Consider the following 25477-nt stretch of genomic DNA (forward strand, 5'->3'; position numbering starts at 1 on the left):
TCAAAATTCAAGATCAGCTGATTGTCTCCACAAAAGGCTGCAAGACTGTTTACCAGTTCTCTTATCCAACGCTGATACATCCCCACACCTGAGCCATCTAGGTATTTCTGTTGACGATACTCTGATTTGTACTGGGGGTCTCAGGTGTACACATTAAAGAGAAACAGTGAAAGCACAGTCCCCTGTGGTGCTGTTGTGTGCTGACCACCTACTCAGACACACAATCTTTCAGTTTCAAGCTGCGGCCTGTTTATCGGGTAATCAATAATTCAGGCGGCTGTGGAAGTCTCAGCCTCAGTGTTTCTGTGTTTCTCACATTACAGTACAGGCTGAATTGTGTTAAACCCACCGGGTGAATCAAAGAGCACATTTCTCACACTGTTACCTGCTTTGCCTGGATGAGACTGAGCTCGCTGAAGCAGGTACACGCAGGTATCTTCATCCCCAACTCCAGGACGGTAATCAGACTGCAGTGAGCCCTGGAAGAGGCACACTTGTTAAACGGGCAAATAACCATCTCTCTGGGATCTTTGCAGATTGAGGTGATAGAGCAGCTGGTCTATACTGGATAAGGGCTGATGTTGTCAAAATGAGGCCAGATGTCTTCTTAATTCAGGTTAAGGTTAAAAAATGGTTATAGTCCAACATAGGTGATCCCCGCCATCTGGGACTGACACCATCTGGACCTGTGGCCTTATTCCTGTTGAGTCCGCCCAGCTGCCTCTTCAGCTGACAGCTGGATGCAGACAGGAGCGATGGAGAGAGCGGAGCGGGGGTCTTAGTGTTTCCTGATGTGGGGGAAGATGGTGATGGGCCTGTTAAGATCCATGACTGAGGTATGAAATGAGACATAGAGGTGCGACAACAGATTTGTATATGCTGTTATTAAGAATGACACGTTAAGAATATGTGTTAATGAGGACCTGAGGACTAATTAGAAAAGCTGTGAGCAGAATAAACCCACCCCCCCTCCCCCTTCCCCGAGTGAATGAGTGTGTTTGTATGTATGTGTATTTTTGTATATACGTAATGTCTGTGTCTGGGATGGAGTATTGCTTATTTATCCCCCGTCTTTTTTTTTTTTTTTTTTTATTTATTCTATTTTTTTTTTTATTTGTCATTTCTCGAGTGGAACCTAGATCCAACTCTAATATGCCAATTGCACAACGTCGATACTTTGAGTTCTCGTGTCTTATTCTGTTACGCTTTGTCTTGGGTTCCGTCCTTCTCTGTTTGTATGTCTATTTGTTTTTATTTGTCGTGTATTTAAAAAACAAAAAAAACGCAGACCACTGTAAGTACCACCTGTGAAACTGTATCATCTCCTCTGTGAATTCCTAATAAACAAAGTTGGAAAAAAAAAAAAAAAGAATATGTGTTAATTTTACATGAGAATCTGTGACTGTTATTGTTATTCTCTCCTGAGGAACAACAGACCCCAGTCTGTTTGGTGGTACGAGCAGCTCCTGAACATCCAGGACTCACATCAGGTGGCAGCTCACACCAAGTAGCAGCAGCAGCGCTGTCTTAACAACCATGTGTGGCTGAAGAAAAGCTTCAAATAAAAAAAAGAGGCTTTGGTGCAGACTTTGGACTTTGTTTTCTAGTTCCCACTGATTAATATGTTCAGGGATAATGCACGATGTCATGTTATGGAAGACTTTGCCGGACACACAAGCTGAATGCGGGCAATCAGACTTTCTCCAAACTGAAAGATGGCAACACTGCCACAAAAGAGTATTCCCAAAATAAAAGAAGGTCAGACAGTATTGTAATAATTTATCTTGCTTTAACTGGAATATTTCTCAACATATTCAAATAAACAAGAACCTGAAATAGTGACGATGAAAAGCCGTTTCTAATCCCTCGAAATGTGGAGATTGAGTTTTGGTGATAGACACCCGATATGCACTTCACCGTTAAAGGTTTACACACACAGCTGAACAGCACAGTTTTTGTTTTGACTGGTTGAGGAATCAATACCGCCCCTTGAAGGATGCTGCCCCCCATCAACATGATTAGTTTTTGACATTTACCTCTTTGCAGACCACTTTCATCAGGACTCACGTTTTCTAGCTCGTCCAGCCGCTTCCTTCAACTCAGTTACGGTTAGAGAGAGAGAAAAGAAAAGAAAAGAAAAAAGAAAAGCAGCTGGAATTTTCATTTTGAATGTGCTGTGCTTTCTCTGTCACCTCATATTAAGAAACAGGAACTGATACCTTGGGAGTGTTTGCATTCAACATGTGCCAGCCCTTTTGCTGCTCAGGCTATACCAGAAGATTGCTGAGATATATTTGAGGGATTTAAAAGGTTATTGAACTCTGTTGGAGCACAGAGGAGCCACAAATCACATACTGTGTTGCCTTATAGAAATCTGGCTGAAGAAGCACCTCCTGCATGTGTCTCGATATGTAAAGGGGCGCAGATGTAGATTCTGCAGATGCAGAAAAAAATAAACAGAATACCATATTAACAGTGCCTCTCACAAGGTTGTGTTTAGACACTCGGGGACACAGCAGCCAGGAAAGTAAACCTTGGCTCCAGTTTGTATTATTTGGAAAAATTGACATAATAATAACTGTTGTGGAAAACTCTATTGAAGGTTCTTTAATATGTTCTTTCCAACTAGGTTACAGAAACTGAAATACTAAAATATTAGGATTTTTTTTTTTCTCGCGATTTTTTCCCCATTTTATCACCCAGTGCTCCTACCTAAGTGACAGTCCTGGGCATTGCCATCCTCTACCAACCCCGGGAGGGCCCTGCACTGAGCTCAGGTCTCCTCCTTAACCTGAGGAGTGAGCAGGCCGCTTCTTTTCACCAGACAGGGTGGGGTTTCTCCAGCCGGACATAGCGCGTGGAAGGATCACGTTATTCTGGCCGGATCATCATCTCCCCACCCCATCTGGTGCCCCGGCTGGCCAGAGGGGGCATGTGTAGCCCAGGACTGTTGCATGTTTTTGTGAGGGTAGCTCACATTGCTACCCAAGGGAACACGGGGAGAACATGCAAACATGCAAAGTGCTGCCAGTTAAACAGCTTTAAATCCTACAGATCTCACTTAGCAGTACACTTTTAGGAAAATCAACACGTCTGCTTTCTCTGGTGACAGACGAGCCAGTTCCTGGCTGACGGTGTCCCCAGCAGTAGAAAACGTAGCTCTGGCGGTGTGGATGATGCTTGGACACACAGAGATACCTGGTTGCCAGGTGTGGTAACACTGCCAGAGTCACCCACACTCCACCACCAAGAAACCACAAGTTGGCTGAATGTTGCTAAACGTAGACCTACCAGTTGAAGTCCCGGGGACTGTACTGGATGAAGCAGGGCCTGGTGGTGGAGGTTCTGAGAGGCCGCTCTGGCCCGGCAACGTTGGGCCGAGCTGCATGCTCAGACAAAGATGGATGGAGCTCTGTCTGCACTCAAACACGGAACCACTTTCCACTTGTATATTGATCTCGTGCACATTCAAATGTGTTTCCGACCATAGCAATTAGGCTCCTTTTGCAAACATTGCATTGCGCGCTAGTGGCATCAATAGGCGCTATGTTTAATGGGCTCGACAACAACACAACTCACACGCGAACCCGTCTGTGGGCCTAAACACAACTAATGCACGTGTAACGTTACAGCCAATTACAGGTAGCACTTTGCGCATCCGAGGCAAATTCAGTACACACTTATAGTGTTGTGTGCAGTTTTAGAAATGGTCTACGGCTGTTTCTCAGTGCCAAGTACACCAACGTTGGGCTTGCAGACTTGTTAATTCATTCAAGTTTGATTTTGGAGAAAGTACTTGGAGAAGTACTATACCGGTGAGCTGGTGAGGCTTGTGTTATATTAGAGTTGGTGGTGACCTCAGACTCCCAAATATATGCAGACAAGCTCGAAATTTATTATTTTTTTTAAATCACATTATGTCCTTTATGAAATATATATATTTGTAATATAAATTGTGTAAAAATGTAAGTGACAGTGTGGAAGGAGGTCCCTAACGACAAGGAATTTAAAGGTAATTACCTGTAATTACCTCTGCTTTACTTCAGCCTCTAATTCAGTTTATCCTCTCGCTCAACCTGCAGCATCTGTGCACCAGACACACAAACTTCTGCTTGAAAAATGTTAACTCAATTTCAATTGTATTTATATTGCATGTATTACAATATAAAAACTGTCTCTCTGCACTTTACAGAGACCCATAACATGAGTAATAATTACATAAACAATGGCAGAGGGAAAACAAAGTGGCAAAGAGTGAGCAGGACTTGGATGATAAGGGGGGACCCTCCTGCTGAGGGCCAGCCGGATAGAAAGAGAAATACAAAGGAGAGACAGATATATTGTCAAAGGTACGAAAGACAAGATATATAAGAAGTAATTACTTTTGAGGGGAAGAACTGTGTTTTATGTATACGACTGGTACATGGTTAGTTGGTGCACTGCAGGTGCAGACAGCAGAGATCAAGGTGGTCAGAGTGGGACTGCAGGTCAACATGAAAAAAAGAAAAATCATACTGACCTGCAAGAATTAAAAGCACCGCTTGTGGCGGCGCAGCTGGTAGTACAGCTGCCTCACAGCTAGAAGGTCCTGGGTTCAATTGTTGCCGGGGACGCTGGGGTGCTCATAAAAACATGCACCAGTACTTCCAGCCTGGCCCCAATGCGGTGGGGAGGATCTGTCTGGAATAACGTGATCCTGCTACGTCCAGCCAGAGAAACCCCACCCTGTCGGGTGAAAACAAGCAGCCTGCTCACTCCTCAAGTTAAGGGATAAAAGCAATTTCAGTAGACAGGGATCTTCTCAAACACAAACCCTGAGAGAGCTGGGAGAGTGCCACAAGGTGTGCGCAGCCCTGGTTCTCCAGTCAACTCGAAGGCTGAAAGGAAACATTTTTAACATTTTAAACCAGGTCATTTGGTTGCTGAGTGTAAATTGTTAAAAACAAAAGCAAGTGTCAGCACCTGCAAACAAACCAAAAGGCATAGTATTAATTAAAACAGTGCCCCCTAAGGGTAACTTGCCATTAATTGAGTTGGATAAATGTTTTACCTTTCGCTTTTAAGGCATTTGTTTCATTAACCGGCAATGCGAGCGACCAATGCCTAATGCTGCGGGACACAGTGGTTCACAATCTTTCATTCTTTTGAACATCTTATCACTAAGTGATGACTCTGCTTATGGTTAATCAGCAATAGCGAGAGGCATTGGCATGGAGCGTATACTTGCTCCCAACATCGGGTGCATGTGAGGTCAAGCCTGGTGACTGGGTTCTTTTCAGTGGTGGTTCGAGGCTGTTAACCAGTAGAGGGCATTGATTTCATCATGGGAAATGATCTGGCTGGTGGCAGGCTCACACGCAGGATGGTGACGTTTCTCTGTCGGACTCCATATTTGCAACTGTCCTTTCTGAGTACAAGCTGTCATCGGATGATTGTAAGAGAGAAGGGAACAAAAAGCTTAAGGGTGCAGAAGGAGTTAATCAATCTCTAGATCTAATGCTCCAATTGAGCTGGGATGCATTGGTGCAGGCTCATAATTTGACCCATCTTTAAGTAGGTGTTTTACAGCTCTAGTGAGATACAGTAGTCTCAAATAAGACAGATCAGTCTACCTTGTACAGAATGGACTCTTGATACATATGTGGTTCCCACGGTGTGGAGTGTTAGATGCGTTGTCAGATGGTCATTTAGGCATCACTAAGACGTATGATAGGATTTTAAAGCTTTTTTTTGCCCAGGGTTGACAGCACATGTGGGGCGTTTCTGCAGGACGTGTCATACGTGCCAGGTAGCCAGTAAACCTAACCAGAAAACTCCTCCAGCCCCTATGAACCCTGTTCCAGTGGTTATTGTGAATTGTGTGGGTCCTTTGCCAAAAACCAAGTCTGGATATCAGTTCTTGCTCACAATGACGTGTATAACAACGCTATTCCCCTACGGAAAATCACGGCGACCGTGGTGAGTAAAACCTTGACTAAATATTTTACAACTTCACTACCACGTGTGGTGCAGACAGATCAGGGCACTAATTTCCTGCAAGGGACCTTTAAACAGATGTAGCAGTCCCTAGGAGTGTCTCATGGTGTGAGCAGCACCAATCATCCAAACCACTCACTCCACTTAAAGGTACTGCAGGTGGTTACACCAACCGCACACACACACACACACACACACACACACACACACACACACACACACACACACACACACACACACACACACACACACACAGAAGACGGAAAACCAATAAAACTTAGTCTATTTTTTTTTTCCTTCAGAAACTGAAATATTTCCATGGATCAGGACTCCGTTGTTGCCATCAGTGGTTTATCGGTGTATATATCATCACATATTTCATTGTTCGTGTAAAAATATATATTAGTGTGAAGACTATAGACATGAACTTTCCATTGTATCTCATACAAAAGATTTGCTTCCCCAATGTTGTACATTTGGTGGTAAAAAAAAAGTTATTTTAAAACATTTTTTTTACAAAACTGTAAATCATAAAAATCTGGCCCGAGGGGAGAAACAAGGTGCTGCTTTACTCTCAGCAGCATGTGTCTGATCATGCCAACCTCTTTGTTTATTTGTTGGTGACAGAGATTCTTCCTTTTACTTCTATGAGCTGATTTCACTCACAAAATAGGGTCAAAAGTAAATCAAAAGAACAAGTGGAAAATAGACAGCGTTGGTGAGTAATGTGTGACAGCTGCTATAAATGAAGGGCATGACAAATGTGGGCCACAAAACATCATGTTGCCTCTTTTCATTCCTTTCATTGTATATTTTGTAAGCTTTGATCCATTGACTTCCCCTCATGTGTAATTAGTTACCTACATTTCTGATCATTTGAAAATTTGTGTCGCCCTTTTTGTTATCACTTTAAAATATACAAATATTTTGAATTGTTTAGCGTCATCACTGAATCATTTTCTTTTTCTTGACTGACAGCCAAAGCCACAGTTGGACTCATTGCTCAGAGACGATAACCGCAAAAATTGAATATCAGCGCTCTCCTCATTTAAATTAACAAGCCAATCAAAACATGGAAACACTGGTCGTGAACTGTAACAAGGATAGATGGTTAAGCTAATGTAATGATAAGATGAAAGAAACAAAAGAGTGAAGGGATGAAACAGGAAAGAAAATCCTTTGCCTGCTTTCTCATGTGATCTCTTATCTTTAGCAGCAACCGATCCCCTCTCTTCAAAAGTAATTGTAACGACCCAAGCTCACATATAATCGTCACTCTGATTATACAACTTCTGTAAGACGACTTTTTAAATGCCATTGTGCACTTTTACAGATTCAACTCGCAGTCTCAGCAACCCCAGAGTTGGAGGCAGCAGTGATGTAGCTCAGATAGTAATCGAGAGGAGCAGAGCGCTGCACATTCATACTCTCCATCTGCCCTATTATATAAATAACAGGTTGTCAGATCAAGGCCGTGCTCCGTCAATTGTTTAACAGAATTGCTTACAATAAAATCAGTGTCATAGAAAGACATTGTTTCCATTGTTTCCTTGTATGCTGAGCATTGGTTTGCCAACTCACCATTCTCTGAACTGTACCCACAGTTGTGGATGACTCGGTCTGAATTTGAGAATTGTATCTAAAAGACCATTAGCAGCGTTTCCCCAGATTGGCTTTGTTGAACTTCTGCATCAAATTACCAGTTGAACTATATCTGCTCTGTGCCAGGAAAATATTCATGCAGTGAAGTCAAGCTCCCAGGTGTTGCAAATTCATATTGTATTGTATTAAGAGAAATAAATGAGATTTAGAGGTCACGAAGTAGTGACAAGTGCTACAGATTATTAATGCTCTGTTGCAGAGAGTTGCAAAGTAAAGCAAATTTTTTAAATGCAGGAACTTTACACTCAATAAAGCAAGCTGATTCAATCCCTTCCAACTGCCAGCACCTTCATTAAAATTAAACATGTGCAGCTGGGTGTTAATGTTTTCTATCAAAGCTGATAAATATATATAACTGCTGGAGAACCATTTGTTCTGGGGATGGATGCATCTGCACTCAAAGACCGGCTGTTTCTACCTGTTTTCTACTAATCAGAAACCCTGTTTGAAAAGTTTGCACAGTTATTGCCTTTTAACCATTTTAAACACCTCTTCAGTGTGATTTGTTGCAGCAACTCGGAAATACTCGGTATGACCCCTTGAAGCGTTTAATGAGAACACTGCTAAAAATTAACATGACAGCTGAGTCAAAAACAAATTATAAAACAATAAAGCAGTCTAATCCATTTTAAAGTGCCTGTTATTATGTCTTCTCTGTATTTCATGAATGTTTCTTTGCCAATCAAGCTTCATTTGGAACAACAGTTGCTACATAAAGAACAGGGAGAAAATAATCACTTAAAATCTATCTCATTCATTCAAAAGCTTTCTGTGCAAACATTATCTGGAGCTCTGCTGTTTTGTCAAAATGTTACAGGCTGAATGCCAAGATTTAATTGTTCTTAGAACCACATTTGACTTTTGTGACTACTGTATAAAACAGAATAAGAAAGAAACATCATTGTCACACATTAATTTTTCAAAATTCTTTGGAAATTGAGGTACTTGAATAACAAAATGTGGCTTATCACTTTCAGTTGAAAACCACATTTCTCTAAAAATAAATCTGCACCTGTGCCTTACAGCAATGCCTTTAACTCCTTTTTATTGGAGAGGAAAATCCTATGCTCTATTCTGTACCTTACCTGATTCATCTGACGGCTTCAGTTAGCCTTTATTTTTTTAATGACATATTTGAAACTGTTAGAATCATGTTAAAAAAAAGCAGTGCCAACTGATGCATCTGGACAATTAAAAATGTAAAAATGTTCTCTCATTTCTTTTTGATCAAACAATTTAGAGTTTCATGTATAATTTGTTCCATTTTTGCAGCAGTGTGATTTCATTTTTTTCTGTCATAATCCTGTCATCATAAAAGTATCAACTACCTTTTCCAAGGACACTGGCACAACTCCGTACCATCAAAGCATCGGTTATGGCCAGGTTGTTGCTGCTGACATTTTTCAGTTTTTTTTTCATCTTTGAGCACATGGAACCCTTTTCCTTAATTAAATAAAGTCCAGAACAGTAATTTATCATGCAGCCTCTTGACAATGTCAACAAAACACTGCTTCTTTTTCTTCTTTTCAACTAAGTTTAAAGGGGTTTTTATGAATGTAACTTCACATTGTAGTGCATGGATCCTCAATTCCGGTCCTCGTGGGCTGGTGTCCTGCATGTTTTAGATGTTTCTCTGCTTTAACACACCTGATTCTAATTAATGGTCGACATCAGCGTGTCATCAAGGCTTGCACAAATCTGTTTTTATCACGGTGTGCTGAAGCAGAGAAACATCTAAAACGTGCAGGACACCGGCCCATGAGGACCGGATTGAAGAGGTTGAAGTTGCAGTGCATGGCAAAAGTGGCTCAGCCTTTCATGGATACTACCTTTGTACCAAACCGTGATTAGCCTACTTTCACTTGCTGACTTCATCAATTGGAAATTACATCAGTATTTTATTTATTTATGAATGTGTTTATTTGTCTTGATATGGTAAAAACAGATTTATAAGAGAAATAAATTAGATAAGAAAATATTGAATCGAACTAGGAGGCATACCTACTTTGCGTGGGTAGAAAAAAAAATCAATGTTTGGTAAGAAAATGCTAAAGAATGATTATATATCAGCTTTCAGCAAAGAAAAAACACTTGAAGAGGTGTAGTAGCTCTAGATTTTCTTTACACATTTTCAGGGATAAGAGTTATTGTCAGTGACTGTGCACCAGCTACCAGTTCCAAGTAAAGCAAGAGTGTCAAAGAAACATGCATTAAGCAAGATATAATTGCAGACACTTTAGTTTAGAATAGAGTGCTTGGAAGGCTTTATAATTATTATTTTCTTTAACCATTAACCGCCATGTTAACGTTCAGAAGCATTCACATTAAATGCTTCAAGCTTTCATACTGAATATCTCTAAGGTGAAGCCAATATTGAAGTGGTGTTTTCAAAGGTCAATACTAGTAAAGCTGTTGCACTGATCAGAAAACTAGTGTGAAAAAGGGTTTCAGCAGCTTTTGAATAGAGACAACATTTAGTCCTTGGTCAAATGACTCTGGGTATTCGTCGACTCCCACACTCGCGAGGATGATGGGAACGCAAGACCGACTGCAAATTTACGTCTCCATTTAGGGTTCTGTGCTCTGGGTGGCACGGTTACAGCTTTGCTTTTCTCTTAGAGAAATACTTGTTTACCAGCAATAACATCTTGCATGGAATATCTGAAAAAGGCACCAACAATTTGATGAAAAAAATAATAGACATTGATTGATTTCCAGGACGTGGGTGCAGGTCCAGGTTGGGTCCTCAGAGCATGTGTTGAGCATACAGTATGTCAGTGGTCCTCACTTCCATATTCAACCTCTCCCCGAAGCAAGCCAAAGTCCTCACACGCTTCAAATAGACTGCAAATATTCTTGTACCCAAGAAAACCCTCATCACCTATCCAAATGATTGCCACCCCCCTGCACTGATCTGCCCCAACAAAAAGTGTACCTGGTCAAAATCCACATCTGCCTTGACCCACTCCAATTACCATACCAGAGGAACAGGCACAATCAGAGTGATGGTTCCATCACCTCCTTCTCCCACTTAAATTCAACACCATTGTGCCTATAAAATGGATCCAGGAGGTCAGGTTCCTGTAAGTGGATTTTGGATTTTCTGAGAGCAAGCCTACAGATGGTCCATATAGGTGCCATCTTACCCTCCACTGACACACATGAGAATATTTACCCCGCAGGGCTATGTTTTATTAACCTAATCCTTAATGCCCTGATGGTATACAACTGTGTGGCCAAGCACAGTTCCAACACCCTCCTAAGGGCCTGATTTACTAAAGGTTTGCGTGCGTAAAAACGTGTGCAAACTTGACATCACCCGCAAACCAATGTGCAAGCTGATCTACTAACAGCGTGCAAAGAGGACTGCACCTCTCAAATGAGCAAAATAGCACACGCTGTTCATTTAGTACTTTTGCCCTGATGAATAATCAATATGGGGCGTACCCGCCAGAAAGCGCTAAATACTGGGAGGGGAAGATGCAAATTTGTTCATTTACCACACGCAATGAGATTTACCAAGCCTGAAAGTAATTGCGGGGATTGTGATTGCGTCTGTATTTAATACGTTCGAAAGGGAGGTGCTAATCTGCCCAGCATTTCGCACCGATGGCTGCTGTTATTGTGGCAAGGAGGCGACATCGCCAAAATCAAAGAATACGCAGAGAGAGAGTCTTTCGGACTCGTGTAAATTTGTTTGGAATGAATGAAAACCAGATAGTTGAAACATATCGACTATCTAGCGATTCCATCTTGGAGCTGTTGAATGAGTTAAGGGCTGATTTGAGGACTGGGGTGGGGATTCTCCACATGCAAAAGGAGAAATATTTTATTTGAATGTTAAATCGAGTATTATTCAGCAAAAGGTTGCCACAGGAGGCACATTCATTTTTTTATTTGTGATAATAAATAAATCACGTGTTTTCATGGAGAAAAAAGTGTTTCTTATTGTGCGCCTGTTCTGCAGTTGGCTCTAGCGTGTCATACCCCGGTATCCCAGTTATCTGCTCCTCGCAGAAGGTGAGCTGCACCTGCTGCTCAATGCTGGTTAGAGGCATCTCTTCCGCAGGCCCTCCACCTGTCTTGTTTGCCGAAGTTTTATTAAAGGCCACTTTTTCTTTAGTTCTTTGCCTTATATCTTGCCCCCTTCTTTTAACCTCATCTGCCGTTCTTTTTGTCTTACCAACTGCATTTATTCTATCACAGATTTTCTCCCATATTGCGTTTCTTTTGGTAATGTTGAAATTTCTTTGCTGTAGTTCATGAATGTGTTTATTTGCCTCTTCCACTAATATCTCTAACTCCAACTCGTCAAATTTCATTTTGCGCTTGCAACTATCCTGCTTTCCATCCAGACTCTCCATGGCGCAAACCGTAAGACACGCACCTGTTATCAATTGCACAAGCATTCTTAGTTGATCACCCGCAAAACACACAACAACAGCACGTGCAAACTTTTTCAGTGCACACGCAATTTAGTACTCTTTATTTAGGATCTTAGTAAATCAGGCGCTAAATGTCTTGATCTGCACCTTTCCAGGCACCACTTTAATGGATCTCATCTCCAAAGACAATTACACCAATTATGGAGAGGACGTGTATCCTGGAAACTTGCACTCAAGCCAATAACCTCTCTTTAGATCTCTGTAAAACCATGGAGGGGTTATTAATTCATAAAGCATAGGGGTAGTGATCAGGCTCCTATCTACATGAGGGGTCAGGAATGGAGAGGGTCACCTCTTTTCAACTCCTGGGCATTTGTATGGCCTGTCTTGGACCACTCATATCTCTTGACCTGTCAAATCTGCTCACAAAAGGCTGTTCTTCCTGAATAGACTCAGGAAATGAGACACCCCCACTTAGTGTCTCAACCATTGGCAAGTTTTACAGTCCACAAAACACATATGGACTGATCTGGTATGGGAACTCCCATTTCCTGCCAGAATTTATCCTATTTCGTTCCTCCTGACTCTTAGGTTCAACAATCAACCCGACTACATGTCAGCACCCCTGCACAGCCCGAGTTGAAGCTGCACAGGGAGTTGGGGGAGGGGGGTGATTGCCCTGTAATAAGAACTGGCCTTACTTCTGAAAAAGGGGGCAACACCACCCGGGTCTGTCAATCCAGAGGTACTGCCTTCAATGTCTGTGCATATCCCTGGGGTGTATCAACCAATGGAGTGCCACAACATCCAGACTTTTTTAGACAACCTAAAACAGTAGTTGTTGCTGCAGCAGAATATTACAGCAGATTACACCTCCCAAATGGCAAAATATTCCCAGACTAAATGGCACACATATGTTTGGATTTTTAGTACAGGAGTGTTTGTATGGAGGCAGAGAGCTTTGACGTAAAAGACAAAACAATGTTATGAATTCAACATATTTAATGATCTGAAACAAACGCTTTTATAAAACTGCCTGGAGGTGTATTGTAAAATACAAGTGGGATGGTGTCAGCGTCCCATTATATTCATTTCTCTAAATAACTAGATCAGCACAATTCCTGCGGCTAGAAAATGCACTGTTATCTTATCTGAAAAAGAAGCTTGTTGCTGACAATCAAAGTGTGAGAAGTGAAACAACACATTTGTTCCAAAGAGCTGAATTGCAACTTTACATTCAAAGCATGTTAATTAACAAGATAGCAGAAATATGTACCCTTTGATGATGGAAATGTCAAAATCGACTTCACGAGAAGAGCACTTTGTTGTTTTTGTTCCCTGCAACCAAATTAGCACAAGTAGCATATTAAGGGCTAATTATGTTCTCCAGAAGAGGGTTTTTTGTTTGTTTGTTTGTGGTTTTTTAAACAAACTGCTGGATACTTACAACCACATCCATATTAACAGTTATCTTTTGGGGTATTTTTTGAGTCTCAGCTCTCATATACAGGCTGTTTCTACCAAAACAGGTCTTCTGTATTCTCCAAATGACTTGCTTGTGCAAGTAGCTCATCGTCTTCAACATATGTGATTTTTTTTCTTCTTCTTTTCTGTTAAGGAGCAGCTACAATTTCTGCTCCCGTGTTGCACATCCCTTTCAAGTAATCATCTATCTGCTCCAAAGGAAAAAAAAGGTCATGGGTGTGCGCATTCACTCTTCAGCCCAACAGGATGTTTTTTGTTCACTGGATCTTTGTTTCACTAACAATTACATTACTGTCACAATATTAGCAATCCTTACTTGAGGCAAGAGGATGTGAACTGTTTCCAATTTTCTCTGTGAAAGGCTGTGAATATTGGTTCTTGTGTCTCCCGCAGCGCAGAGACACAATGTCAACACTCCTGCTGAGCAATTTGTTTTCTTATTTGCAAGTCCACCTGCGTCTCTGCGCAGGTCATCTACACCATAGCCTACTCATCTCATTCAGACTGACCTTTTGTGAAATGCCTCCAAATTGACTTTGTCACCCATTTTTGGCAGGGGGGTTACTTCTACGAAACTCTCTTTGAAAGCTCAATTCTTCCTGCTGGCTGATGAATTTTAGAGGCACATATGACAGTCATGTCTCTAGTGTCTTCATTGGTTGACTTTGCCTTGGCAAGGCTTTTTCAGTTTTTCGGCTGGGGTTTTCATGAGCACAAAGTGTGCATCCATGCCCCCACAGCAGGCTCAACATTCAAATTACTATTATTAAATGGGGTCAGAAGCAGAATAAAAGCACCACAATATAACACCACCAAGAGCTCCTGTCACAGCTGATGGTGAAACACTTATTTATTATTTCCCTTGTGTGTTGACTTAAATTAAAACACAACAGTAATGCAGTTTATACTATTCACAGTCAGAAGTCCGGAGCTGTCTGGATGTTTAACACAGACGTTGCTGTGTATTAACAAGCAGGGGAAAAGATTTCAAAAACATTCATCTTCTACTTTACATCTATTTGTATATTAAAAAATAGTACTCTGAACATGACATCCAAACAACTTATAGCTCATGCTTTTCTGTAAGATGTTATAATATTTGACATTCGATTCATTATGTGGCATCTGTCTGAGAAGACGGTGAGACTGAAGAATGCACCTGGCAGGATTTTTCTTTCAGCACCATGAACTGTATCAGTCCCGTGGATCAACAATTTCCGAGGGTTTTTCATCCCCAGCAAAATGTCCCACTTAATTTCCCAGAGGGGGAGAATGATGCTGTTGTTTCTTGTCCACCTTAAGCACCTCGACCACCCCAAAAAAAGGGTGAAAATCATGTTACACTTTTAAGAAGATAATAAGAGCCTCTTAACATGCTTTGAAACAACATTCCCAGCTTTGAATGTGAATGTTAATCCTGAGTCTTGGACCTTTGAGAAACTTTTCTGACAGCAGTCTTCATATATATTTATCATAATCAACTGTACCGACTTGGGTTCGAGGGTTCTGTGCAGTGTTTTTGCTGTTTCTAGGACTGTTCCCCTTTGGACCAACATCTCTGATGCTGTTCCTGGGATCTGCTGGGATCTGCTGGAATCTGCTGGGATCTGCTGATATCTGCTGATATCTGCTGATATCTGCTGGGATCTGCTGGGATCTGTTGGGATCTGCTGAGATCTGTTGGGATCTACTGGGATCTGTTGGGATCTGTTGAGATCTGTTGGGATCTACTGGGATCTGCTGGGATCTGCTGAAATTTGCTCTAGATCTGTTGGGATCTACTGGGATCTGCTGGGATCGGTTGGGATCGGTTGGGATCTGTTGGGATCTACTGGGATCTGCTGGGATCGGTTGGGATCCAGCCCGAATGACATCCATGTCTCTGTTGTGCATCCTAGTGAGGTTGGTCAGTGTGTTGATGTCTCTCACTCTTGGCATACAGCTTGATGTCATCCATGTAGGTGGCCGATCAACGCTCCACATCAGAGCGGTCACAATTGCAGATAACAGGATCAACACCACAGGGTAAGGTTAAAGGGGACCTATTAGGGGACCTATTATGAAAAACAAATTTTTTCTTGCTTTAACATCCCCTCAGCCTGCCAACTCAGAGAAGGAGGAAAGCAACCAAATTCTGCAGTGTCTGTACAGCCGCCCGGATGAGCCGTCCAGTGTGATGTGGATCTACGAGACGTTCAGATTCTGCGCTCGTCGTTACGTAACGACGGGCGCGATTTACAAAGGTTGGCCAGTTCCGATGCGTGAAACCACGCCCACAACTAACTCCACCGACCGGATCTTCCGCCATTTTTTCGTAGTGGTCATAGCCTCCCCGCCCACTCAGAATCCTGCATAGACTGGGATGCTAAAGACATGGCTCAGAGGCTGAATTTCGAATTTATTTAGCAAAAACAATCAAAAGCTTGTTTTTAAGACATTCAAGGCCTGTTTAAAATAGGTATTAGATGTCATAATAGGTCCCCTTTAATTTGATTTACCTTGAGTTTAATTAGAAGGGGATAACTTCAGATTTACTGCACTTTAAAACTTCAGATTTAGTTCTACACCGTAGATCTGAATTCATAGCACTACATAATTTCAAATCTACTGTAGTGTATTCAAAATACTCTTAATTATCAATCTTTAAGTTGGGTTTAAGTTGGCTTTATGAATTATTTCTAAAGTTCACAAACCCCTTGTTTTTAATCTTTATTGGGTTGAAATACTTATCAAACTAATAATGATTTTCACATGTAACTTACATGATCATTTTTAAGCTAATTTCACTGATTTCTTTAAATTAAAAACAAGAGATTTAAGGAACAATCTTATAGACTTCCTGTAACTGCCAGTAAGCCAATGGACTAGCTGGATGAAAGTCAAGCTAGCTAGTAGTTTACACAATAGGTAGGTAGGATGTACATGTATGTTTATGTTTATAGCACCTTCCAAGCAAAAACAATCTAACTTCCAGATTGAGGTTCATGTGGAACTGAGATTTGTTGCAGTTCCTCAGCTGGCCGCTAGAGGCCTGTCTGCACAGCTCTGGTCATATTGGTCCGATTTGAAGGTTAGTGTTATCTATGATACTATCCAAATCCCTGTCTTCAATGTTACATCTTATCCACTTCCAAAAAATCCATGATGTAAAATTGAGTGGAGGACATGTGGGAGGCTGGATATATTGATTCAGAGCTGGATCTGTGATGTCATAGAACCTTTCTTTTTCCATTATATCTCCCCTTTAACATCCCTTCTATTAGCATAGAAAGACAAACAGAGAGAAATCCCCGTATTAAAACCTGAATCTTTATCTGTGATTAAAAAAAAGAAAGAGAATCCTGGAATACATTTTGAACATAATCACGAGGCCTGATTTAAATCGTATTGTACAAAAGTTTTAATTCATTTCATGAATATCATTAACATCAACAAGAATATGTATATTAATTAAAATCAGTGTTGACAATGTAAATCCACATAAAACGTCACTGAGTAAGTAATTACATCTACTGGTCGGATTTCCTGTTTTCTCGTCTGGACTCGACATTATCTATTGATGTGATGAAAAGCTCAAAGTATGTTTTTGAAAGTGTTAGTGAAAGGCTTTCTTTTTACTATAACAGCTCTGTATTTAAAGAGGTAAATTGAAAGGGATTCATGTGAGAAATGTAATGAAAAATATCCCCTCAGTCATGCAAATAGGTGTTGAAAGGTTTTCAGACCTTGTCTTAAAAACAACGTGATATTGGTTGAAGCTGTCATCTCCATCTGTCTCTGTTTCTGGTCTTCCATTAAGAAACTTCATGTGAAGGGAAATAGGTCTTATACAATAATTTGGGATAAATTATGGTAATCACTATCTATCTGGCGATGAAAGAAGCAACAAAATCACCTGACAGCTTCATTATGTTATGAGCTGAATGATGAGTTATCTACAACCACACAAGTCACTCCTGTCCGACTTACAGTGAAGGTTAACATGCATTTTGAAATCAACATGTGCACTATTTGAAAAAGTCTGACAATGGCTCATGGGAGCATTTTAATCAAGGGCGGCTATATCTTCTAACAATGGCGAAACGGGAATACACAGCTCTACTTTATCCTTAAGAACATACTTTCAAAACTTCCAACTGCTGCATTGTCATATTGCTATCAAATATTTTGTAATTTCTTTTTTCGTGAATGAACATTTGATGGATTTTTACAGCGAATGACCATGAATATTTACTGCATTCATAAAATATGGATCTGTTTAAAAGTTTAACAGGACTGTGGCTCATTTTGAGGCTGTACAGATTGTCTTTTAGGACACAGTATCTTTGTGAAAGACCTCCGAAAACTGCTGTGGCACAGAGGGTACAGGAACGGGTTGATGGCCGAGTTCAGCCACAGAAGCCAGAATGTGATTTCATACCAGTAATCTGCCACACATTCACCGCTACAAACGGCTCGGATAATCATAAGCAGAGTGTACGGGGCCCAGCAGATCCCAAAAATACAGACGATGATGGCCAAAGACTTGGCGATTTTTTTATCCCGGGAAAGACGAGATCCCGCAGTTCTGCGGCCAGGAGCCAGGCAGGAGGACGTGTGCTGAAACAGCCGGGAGTTTCTCCTTTGTGGAGAGAACTTCTCCCTTTGCACAAAGATCTGACTGGTGTCGGGACAGCCACTAGAGGAGGGGGACAGGATATCACCCTCCTCAATAGCTGCAGTGATACCAGCGGGCTCGCTGGACGTCACCTTCCGAGTCTTCACGAAAAACACAGACCAGCCTCCTCTGTCTTTGTGCTTCATAGTTTCCCTCCGCAGGTTGGTGGCATCTTCATTGCATGCATTCCAGTTTTTATTCCTCTCGTGGATGTTCAGGTAGATGCTGAGGTTGAAGAAGGCCACTGACACAAACGGAGTGAAGAACTCAAAGGTGGAAGCGCTGAGCAGGAAGTACCAGGTGAAATAAAACTCTGCGTAGCACTCGTGGGCCGGGACGATGCTCCGGCCCACAACCGCCTCCCAGAAGATGATGGCAGGGCCGTAAAGGAAGAAGGCCAAGACCCACACCGCTAACATCTTCAGCACAGCTTGGCGGGTCATGTTCCTCTGGGCTCTGTATTTAACCTGTGTGGAAAAAGAAAAGCATAAGTGCTGCTCTGTGAACAGGAACTCTGCTCCTCTGTGTCACCGTTCACGACATTTCAAACATCCACAGCTGCTTTCACACAAACAGGCAGACGAGAGCTCTGACTTCTGCTCAGTCTCTTCTGCAAATTAAGCTGTTACTGAATTATGTCAGAGTGGCACAGAGATGCAGTAAATAATATCCACTTGTAAGGCACTTACTCCATAGTGTGTCACCGAAGCAGGGAAATTTTAGGCTGAGAGCCACATTCACTGATGCAACACGGGTATGAAAGAGACATCTGCTTTCACGTCCCTCGTCCTCTCTGCACTCGCTGCATTTTAACTTCACCTCCTCCAAGCCTAAACTATCATTCAGAGGGGCTTTTCTATTAACCACTCTATCCCTTTGTTGCGCTACGCTTTTCTTTACCACGAACCGTCGCTCTGGTTGCAGCAGGTGGGTAAGACACTATGACACCAAACTGCAAATGAAAAGATGCTCGCGCTGTGAACAGAAGACATTGTGCTCTCTGCGGGTTTGAGCTGAAGAATACAGAATGAAGATTGCTTCCCGAGCTACTGAGAACCGTCAGTCAAGATGAGATCAAAGCAGCTGAAGCAACATGTTATTGCTGTTCCCTACCGAGGGAAAAGCTAAGTAAAATGATGTGGTTATCAATATTACATCTAATGGCTTTAGTGAATTGAATATAACAGAATTTAGACTGTATCCATAAGTATTGCAATATGTTTTAATTTCAATAATTAATATTGGCCCTATGTGGGACGCTGACTTGATGTTGTTTATTTTCATTAAATACCACTTTAATTACTTGTTTACACCAATTTACTGTTCTACTTCAGTGAAGTTACATAACCCACCAGAGGACGCGGGGGCTGATTAATGGTCAAGATCCAAACAGAAGCTGAACAAAGAACATTGTTGGATACGTTTCTGATCTGCAAAATGGGCTACCTCTGTATCTTAAATCTTTATTATTTTCCTTTACTATGAAGAACAGGGACTGATCAGTAGATATGAAACTCACCCTGGGTCTATTATTAGATGGTAAAGGGTGCAAACCTTCATTCGGGACCAGAACTGAATTCCCTCAAAGCAGTTTTGAGTGAGGAGAGGCTGCGTGTTTACAGGAGAACAGCAGTTAATGTTAGCATAAAGTACATACCGGTAGCTGTTTTAAGCCTCTGAGAAAACTCGTAAATATCCTTCCACATGAGTAATACTGTGGATCGTGTCCCTACAGACAAACTGGGGAATGTTAAATTTGAAGGAGTTCTGAATGTGTATAAAACTGACTATTTCTCATGGCATCTTCTTCCATTCACTGCCACCCTGTTTCAAGTCTGTCGACTACTGAAAGTCACTCAAACTACTGTCAATAGAAGCAGAAGGAGGACAATTAAAGCCACGAACTCTCCTTTTTGCATCTAATGACAGTACATTTTGCTACATTCAGTAGTCGACTTATACAGACCTATGAAAAAGTGGCGGCGACTGGAAGGAAGTGGCTGTATTAACATTTTCATACACTTTCTGTTCAATTAAAATATTAGAATTAACTTGGTTTATCTGTACAGATCCTATCCCCACTGTCTCTCAAGTGGAATGACATCTTTGACTCTCGTTAGAGGCTTGAAATAATTCGTTTTGAAGTAATTCCCATGTGTTCACATCAATTTCCATTTTGCTGCAAATTTATATTTCATTCTCACTCATCTAATAATAGACCTGGGGTTGTTTTAACTACAGAATTATTCCTTATTTTATTTTTTTCTCCTGATCAATCACCAGAGATCATCCCTTAAGAAAAATACAGCATATACCTATGTATTGGGTATATGAACCTAATAATATATACTATATTCTATATGAATAGTAGGCTTCATTTTCAGCTGGGACACCTTCAGGTAGTAGCTTGGGGTTTTCAAAGGTTGCATTAACTCAACAACTGAACCAATTTAGAACAAATGAAATGCAAAATTACTGATTATGAATAAACAATTATTCAAAGTCCAAGTAGACCACAAATAAATATTCATTTTGAGTGTTCCACCACATATAAAGGCCTGAAAAACCAGCCAAATATAAATGATAAAGAAAAAAAATTGAAAATGGCGTAAAATATGGTTTCAAACTTGTAAGAAAATGAGCAGCTGCAAAACAGCTGGATGAGTCCGCTGAGGCTGCTGACTGACAGCTCTCAGACTGGCCCAGGAGGAAACCAGAGGAGCTTATATCAACCAACCAAACTGCTAAGATGTGAACTCACAAACAAATACTCCAAACAAATACTCAATATTTTTGATCACTTTCAACTTTGCAATAAATTATTTACCAGCAATGATTTTGGAGCTTACATTTTTCACAGAGGGCAAGAGTGTGAGGAAGAGAGTCAAAACCAGCTATGATAAATAATCTGAGTCATTTATCTGTAAATCATGGCTGTGCAGAGCGGGGTGGGTAATCCTGGTCCTCAAGGGGCCAATGTCCTGCATGTTTTAACACACCTGATTCTAATTAATCACCCTCATCAGCTTGTCATCAAGGTCTGCATAACTCTGATAATGATCAGTCACTTGTGTAATGGAGCAATGAACCAGAGAAACATCTAAAACACGCAGGATACCGGCCCTGGAGGACCAGGACCCCCCCCCCCCCCGGTGCAGAGTATAGCTTTGTACACTCAATCCCAACATAAATATGTGTTCACAGCTAATCAGTGATCTCCCCACAGCACCCTGACAGGGCTGCCTGAACTGCAGATGCTGCATTCAGGTTCAGGTACATTTTTAGCAGCTGATGCCAGGTCTTACAAGTGGGCTTGATTAATCAGCCGACCGATCCGATCAATCAGATTACTACTTATTCAGTCTGTCATTAAAAAATGTATCTCAGTGCTACATGGCTCCTTTCTACATGGCTTCTCGAGATTCTGAAAAATCATGTGGTGTGTTTTGTTTGTTTTTTTCCTATAATCACTCACACACCCAAATCAGAGCCAGTGGTAGCTCAGCGTCTTGCTCAAGGACACTTTAACAGCAGCGGAAGGCAGAACCACTCTACCAGCTGTGCCCCCGCACGACTGAACGGTCATTGAAAGGGAAACATTAATAATGATCAGTTAAGATTTAAATTAAACTGCTGAAGTTATGGCTCAATCCCAACACGCTGTAAAAATCATTGACTTCTCAGCACAGCAAGAACTGCTGCAGGGAGGGACACACTATGCAAACAGCTGGGATACTATGTGAAGGGTGTGTGTGTGTGTGTGTGTGTGTGTGTGTGTGTGTGTGTGTGTGTGTGTGTGTGTGTGTGTGTGTGTGTGTGTGTGTGTGTGTGTGTGTGTGTGTGTGTGTGTGTGTGTGTGTGTGTGTGTGTGTGTGTGTAGTAATGATCATCTCCACAGACTGTACTTACTGCCCGTGTGACTGACAGGAAGCGATCATAACTAATGAGGACAATGTTGAAGACGGACGCCGTGCACAGCAAATAGTCCACGACCAGCCACACTTTGCAGAGACCCTTACCCAGCATCCACCTGCCAGTCAGGTTGTAGGGGATATACACCGGGATGCAGAAGGCACCTGGAACACACACACACACACACACAGACAGCATGATGGCTCAACACCTTCAACCATTAACACTCACACCTCCCCACAGACTGAATGTGACCTATTCCATGTGACAGAGAAATTACTGACTAATTTGTGCTCCAACACCCTCCCTCGGTCCAAACCCAGAACAAGAGGAAGAGACAGGAAATGACCAACAATGGGGGGGCATGTCACAAAGGGGGGACAGTATTAAAAAAAGAGGTTTTATGAACATGAGATGTGGCGTTTCATTGAACAGAGAGGTATGATTTACTCTATGTTGCTGTCTGACATTAGCAGAATGGAAGATGGGTGTATATATCTAATGCGTAACCGTGCGTAATAATCCACAAATTAAATAAACTAGTGATTGATCAAGAATAGGTTTGAGCAAAGAGACATGGAGAAAAGAGAACATCAACTCACCCACAAGAAAATCGGATATTGCAAGATTGAGAAAGAAATAGTTGCTCTGATTTCTCAGAGTTTTATCCACAATAAAAGCCATGATGACCAGCGCGTTCCCGGCCACCACAACAATGACCAGAGCCACCATGAGGACCGTGAGGATCACCAGCAGGTAGCCCGGCAGGACTTTCCCCGTCCCTGACACCGCGGGCGTCAAGTTGCCACTGAAGTTAGACTCCAGGATGTGCGCGTTCATAGTTAATTTACAGCTAAATTCATGTTAGACTTCTGTCACAGCGCGCACTGAAACTGAAAGCCCGAACAAGTCCAGCAGCGCGTCCACACGCGGAGCTGGAGGAAGACCTGTGGCTTTAAAGGCACTTTTAACAAATGTCCCATTTTCCCCCTGGGAATACTAGATGTGACACCGGACTCAAAGATGAAATGAACAGTCTTTTTCTCAGGTATTTAATCAATAGTGAGGGTAAATCCTCCAGGTGTTCTCCCCTGCTGAACTCAGTGATGAAGCGCACGGCGGCTGATGTGCGAGCGCAGCGGAGCACACTTGATTTTGTCCGCTGCTGTCCAATTTGCCAGAGTGGAAAATAAGTAAATCCGGCAAGGCTTTCTAAATAAAGCACCTGGTTGGCACAATTTGAATACCACGCAACATTTTTACGCAAAAAAATAAATCATATAAATATGGGATCCCACGTCACAGTGACTTGCTGGCTGCTGTCATCTCTAATCTGCAAAAGCAAACCCGTGTTTACAGGGAAGCTGAAGGTGTCAAGTAAGACTGCATCAGCCTACACGAAGCAACAGTTACACAACGATAACTTTTACATCAACCTCGCATAAATGTTTCTGCAGATCTACCTACCAGACAAAGTGATGTGACAAAAATCCCACTTTTATTTTGAAGACAAAAAACAAAAGCCCGGTTTTGCTCCTGTGATTTCTGCTAACTACAGACTTTCCTTTTTCCTCCTTTGTGTTGCTTTTGGACCAGTGAATTATTTAGTTAGGAAATGAGAGACAAAAAAAGAAAAAAAAAAGTTCAATAATAACTGTTGTTGCCATAAATGCGTTTCCTTGCGTTGCACTAAAGGGGCTGCACCTAAAATGTATTCTATTCTATTCTATTCTATTCTATTCTATTCTATTCTATTCTAGTCTATTCTAGTCTATTCTATTATATTCTATTCTATTCTAGTCTATTATATTATATTATATTAAAACTTTGTAAAACAAAACGTTATAAAAACAGCTTTGTTCCAGCTGCAGTAACACTGGTGAACAAGCTGTAGTTTGCACAAAAGTTGCACAAGTCACTTTTCGGAGCACAATGTATTTTACAATGTTTTTATCCTATTGCTCTTATCCATTACTAACTTGGAGGAAATTTTGCTCTTGGTGTTTTAATTCTTTTTTAGTCTCTTTTTTTTAATCTTTTTTTATCTCTTATATTTATTTCATGAACTGCAGCACTTTCTGTCGAGCCGAAGCTGTCTCTTGTTTTATGTGTACAGTATGTGTTCTTCTTAAATGTCTTGTTCCTGAACTGATTGTCTGTTTTCTGCTGCTTGTTTAACTCTCGACTGCAAAACCAGTTTACCCTTGGGTATCAATAAAGTAACCTGAACCTGAACCTGAACTTAGATTAGAACACACACATTTTGTGACTATTAAAAGTAAAACTTTACTCTGAAAAAGCAGCAGGTTACCGCCACTCTAAGAGCTCCAACACCTTAGTTTAGTGATGTTAGTAATAACTTATTTAATTAAAACCACATAAAAAAGAAAAAAAAGTTTCCAGGAGCACAAATGTGACTCTTTTGTATAAGAATGGCTTACCTGCCTGTGTGAATTTTCAATCCAGAAAATTACCTGACCACAGGTCAGTTGTGCAGTTGTATCTCTGTCTAAATCTAAAATTGTGGGAATATTTCTTCAAAACGTAGGTAACAGTTTGTGTCCTGTCTCTGTAATAAAAAAAGAAGGAAAACAGCATATAATGCCAAACTATGGAGAACTGCATTATCATACAGACTAATGAGATTAACTTAAATTGTGTAACTTTTTTCCAGGTTTTTTTTTATCCAGCAACTGTGTAAGATCCTTTGTTATATCACGGTAACAACAAAACCTTATTTAAATGTTTTAATTCCCTGAACAAAAGTAATTTAATCACAAGCTAAATGCAAGAAAGTAACTGATTTAACTTCCTTTATTATTTTTAATGTTGAGGGTTGGTCTCACTGCTTATGTTATATTAGCAAAATTCAAAGATTCTAGTGGAATAATTATTGAAGCCAAGCCATTGTCACTGGACATCCTGATTTTAACTCACTTAATAATACAGACCGATTTGGCAGGATGTTTTAACCAGGTTTTTATTTTTATTTTTTTATTTCTCAGCCCTTTTGTGTTGGAAGAAGATATTGCACAAATACAAATACTGCACAGGGCATGATACTATTTAACATTGTATTAATAGTTCTGAAATTAAAAACTGTGTTTTTAACCATACCAAAAGTTAGAACTAGGACACACGGGGAGGCGGCATTCAGTTATTATGGTCCCCGATTGTGGAACGGCCTCCCGGAGAACCTCAGGGCCGCAGAGACTGTTGATGTTTTTAAAAAGAGGCTCAAGACCAGTCTCTTTAATCAGGCTTTTAACTGACTCATTTAACTCTTTTAAATTTCTTATGCTCACCCTTATTTTTATTGGATCTTACTGCTCTGTTTTATATTTCGTTTATTCTTTTTTATCATATTTTATTTTCATTGTTTTATCTCAATGTTTTATCT

General features: G+C 41.0%; 1 protein-coding gene across 1 annotated transcript; it reads right to left on the reverse strand.

The window, feature by feature from the left end:
• Positions 1-16872: 16872 nt before the first annotated feature.
• On the reverse strand, positions 16873-23175 carry LOC133457763 (histamine H3 receptor). The gene is made up of 3 exons (XM_061737089.1): positions 22680-23175; positions 22075-22241; positions 16873-18632 (listed from the first exon to the last, which is right to left on the reverse strand). The coding sequence occupies exons 1-3, from the start codon at positions 22915-22917 to the stop codon at positions 17775-17777; spliced, it is 1263 nt and encodes a 420-aa protein (XP_061593073.1). The 5' UTR covers positions 22918-23175; the 3' UTR covers positions 16873-17774.
• Positions 23176-25477: the final 2302 nt, after the last annotated feature.

The sequence above is a fragment of the Cololabis saira genome, chromosome 13 (assembly GCF_033807715.1).
Source record: "Cololabis saira isolate AMF1-May2022 chromosome 13, fColSai1.1, whole genome shotgun sequence".
NCBI lineage: Eukaryota > Metazoa > Chordata > Actinopteri > Beloniformes > Belonidae > Cololabis > Cololabis saira.

Bases quoted from the DNA above. Each gene is read 5' to 3' on its own strand.
- LOC133457763 (XM_061737089.1), bottom strand. From the start codon at position 22,917: ATGAACGCGCACATCCTGGAGTCTAACTTCAGTGGCAACTTGACGCCC. The intron at 22,242-22,679 runs GTGAGTTGATGT...TGTGTGTTCCAG, and splicing joins AATATCCGATTTTCTTGTGG to GTGCCTTCTGCATCCCGGTG. The intron at 18,633-22,074 runs GTAAGTACAGTC...TTTTCCACACAG, and splicing joins TCCTGTCAGTCACACGGGCA to GTTAAATACAGAGCCCAGAG.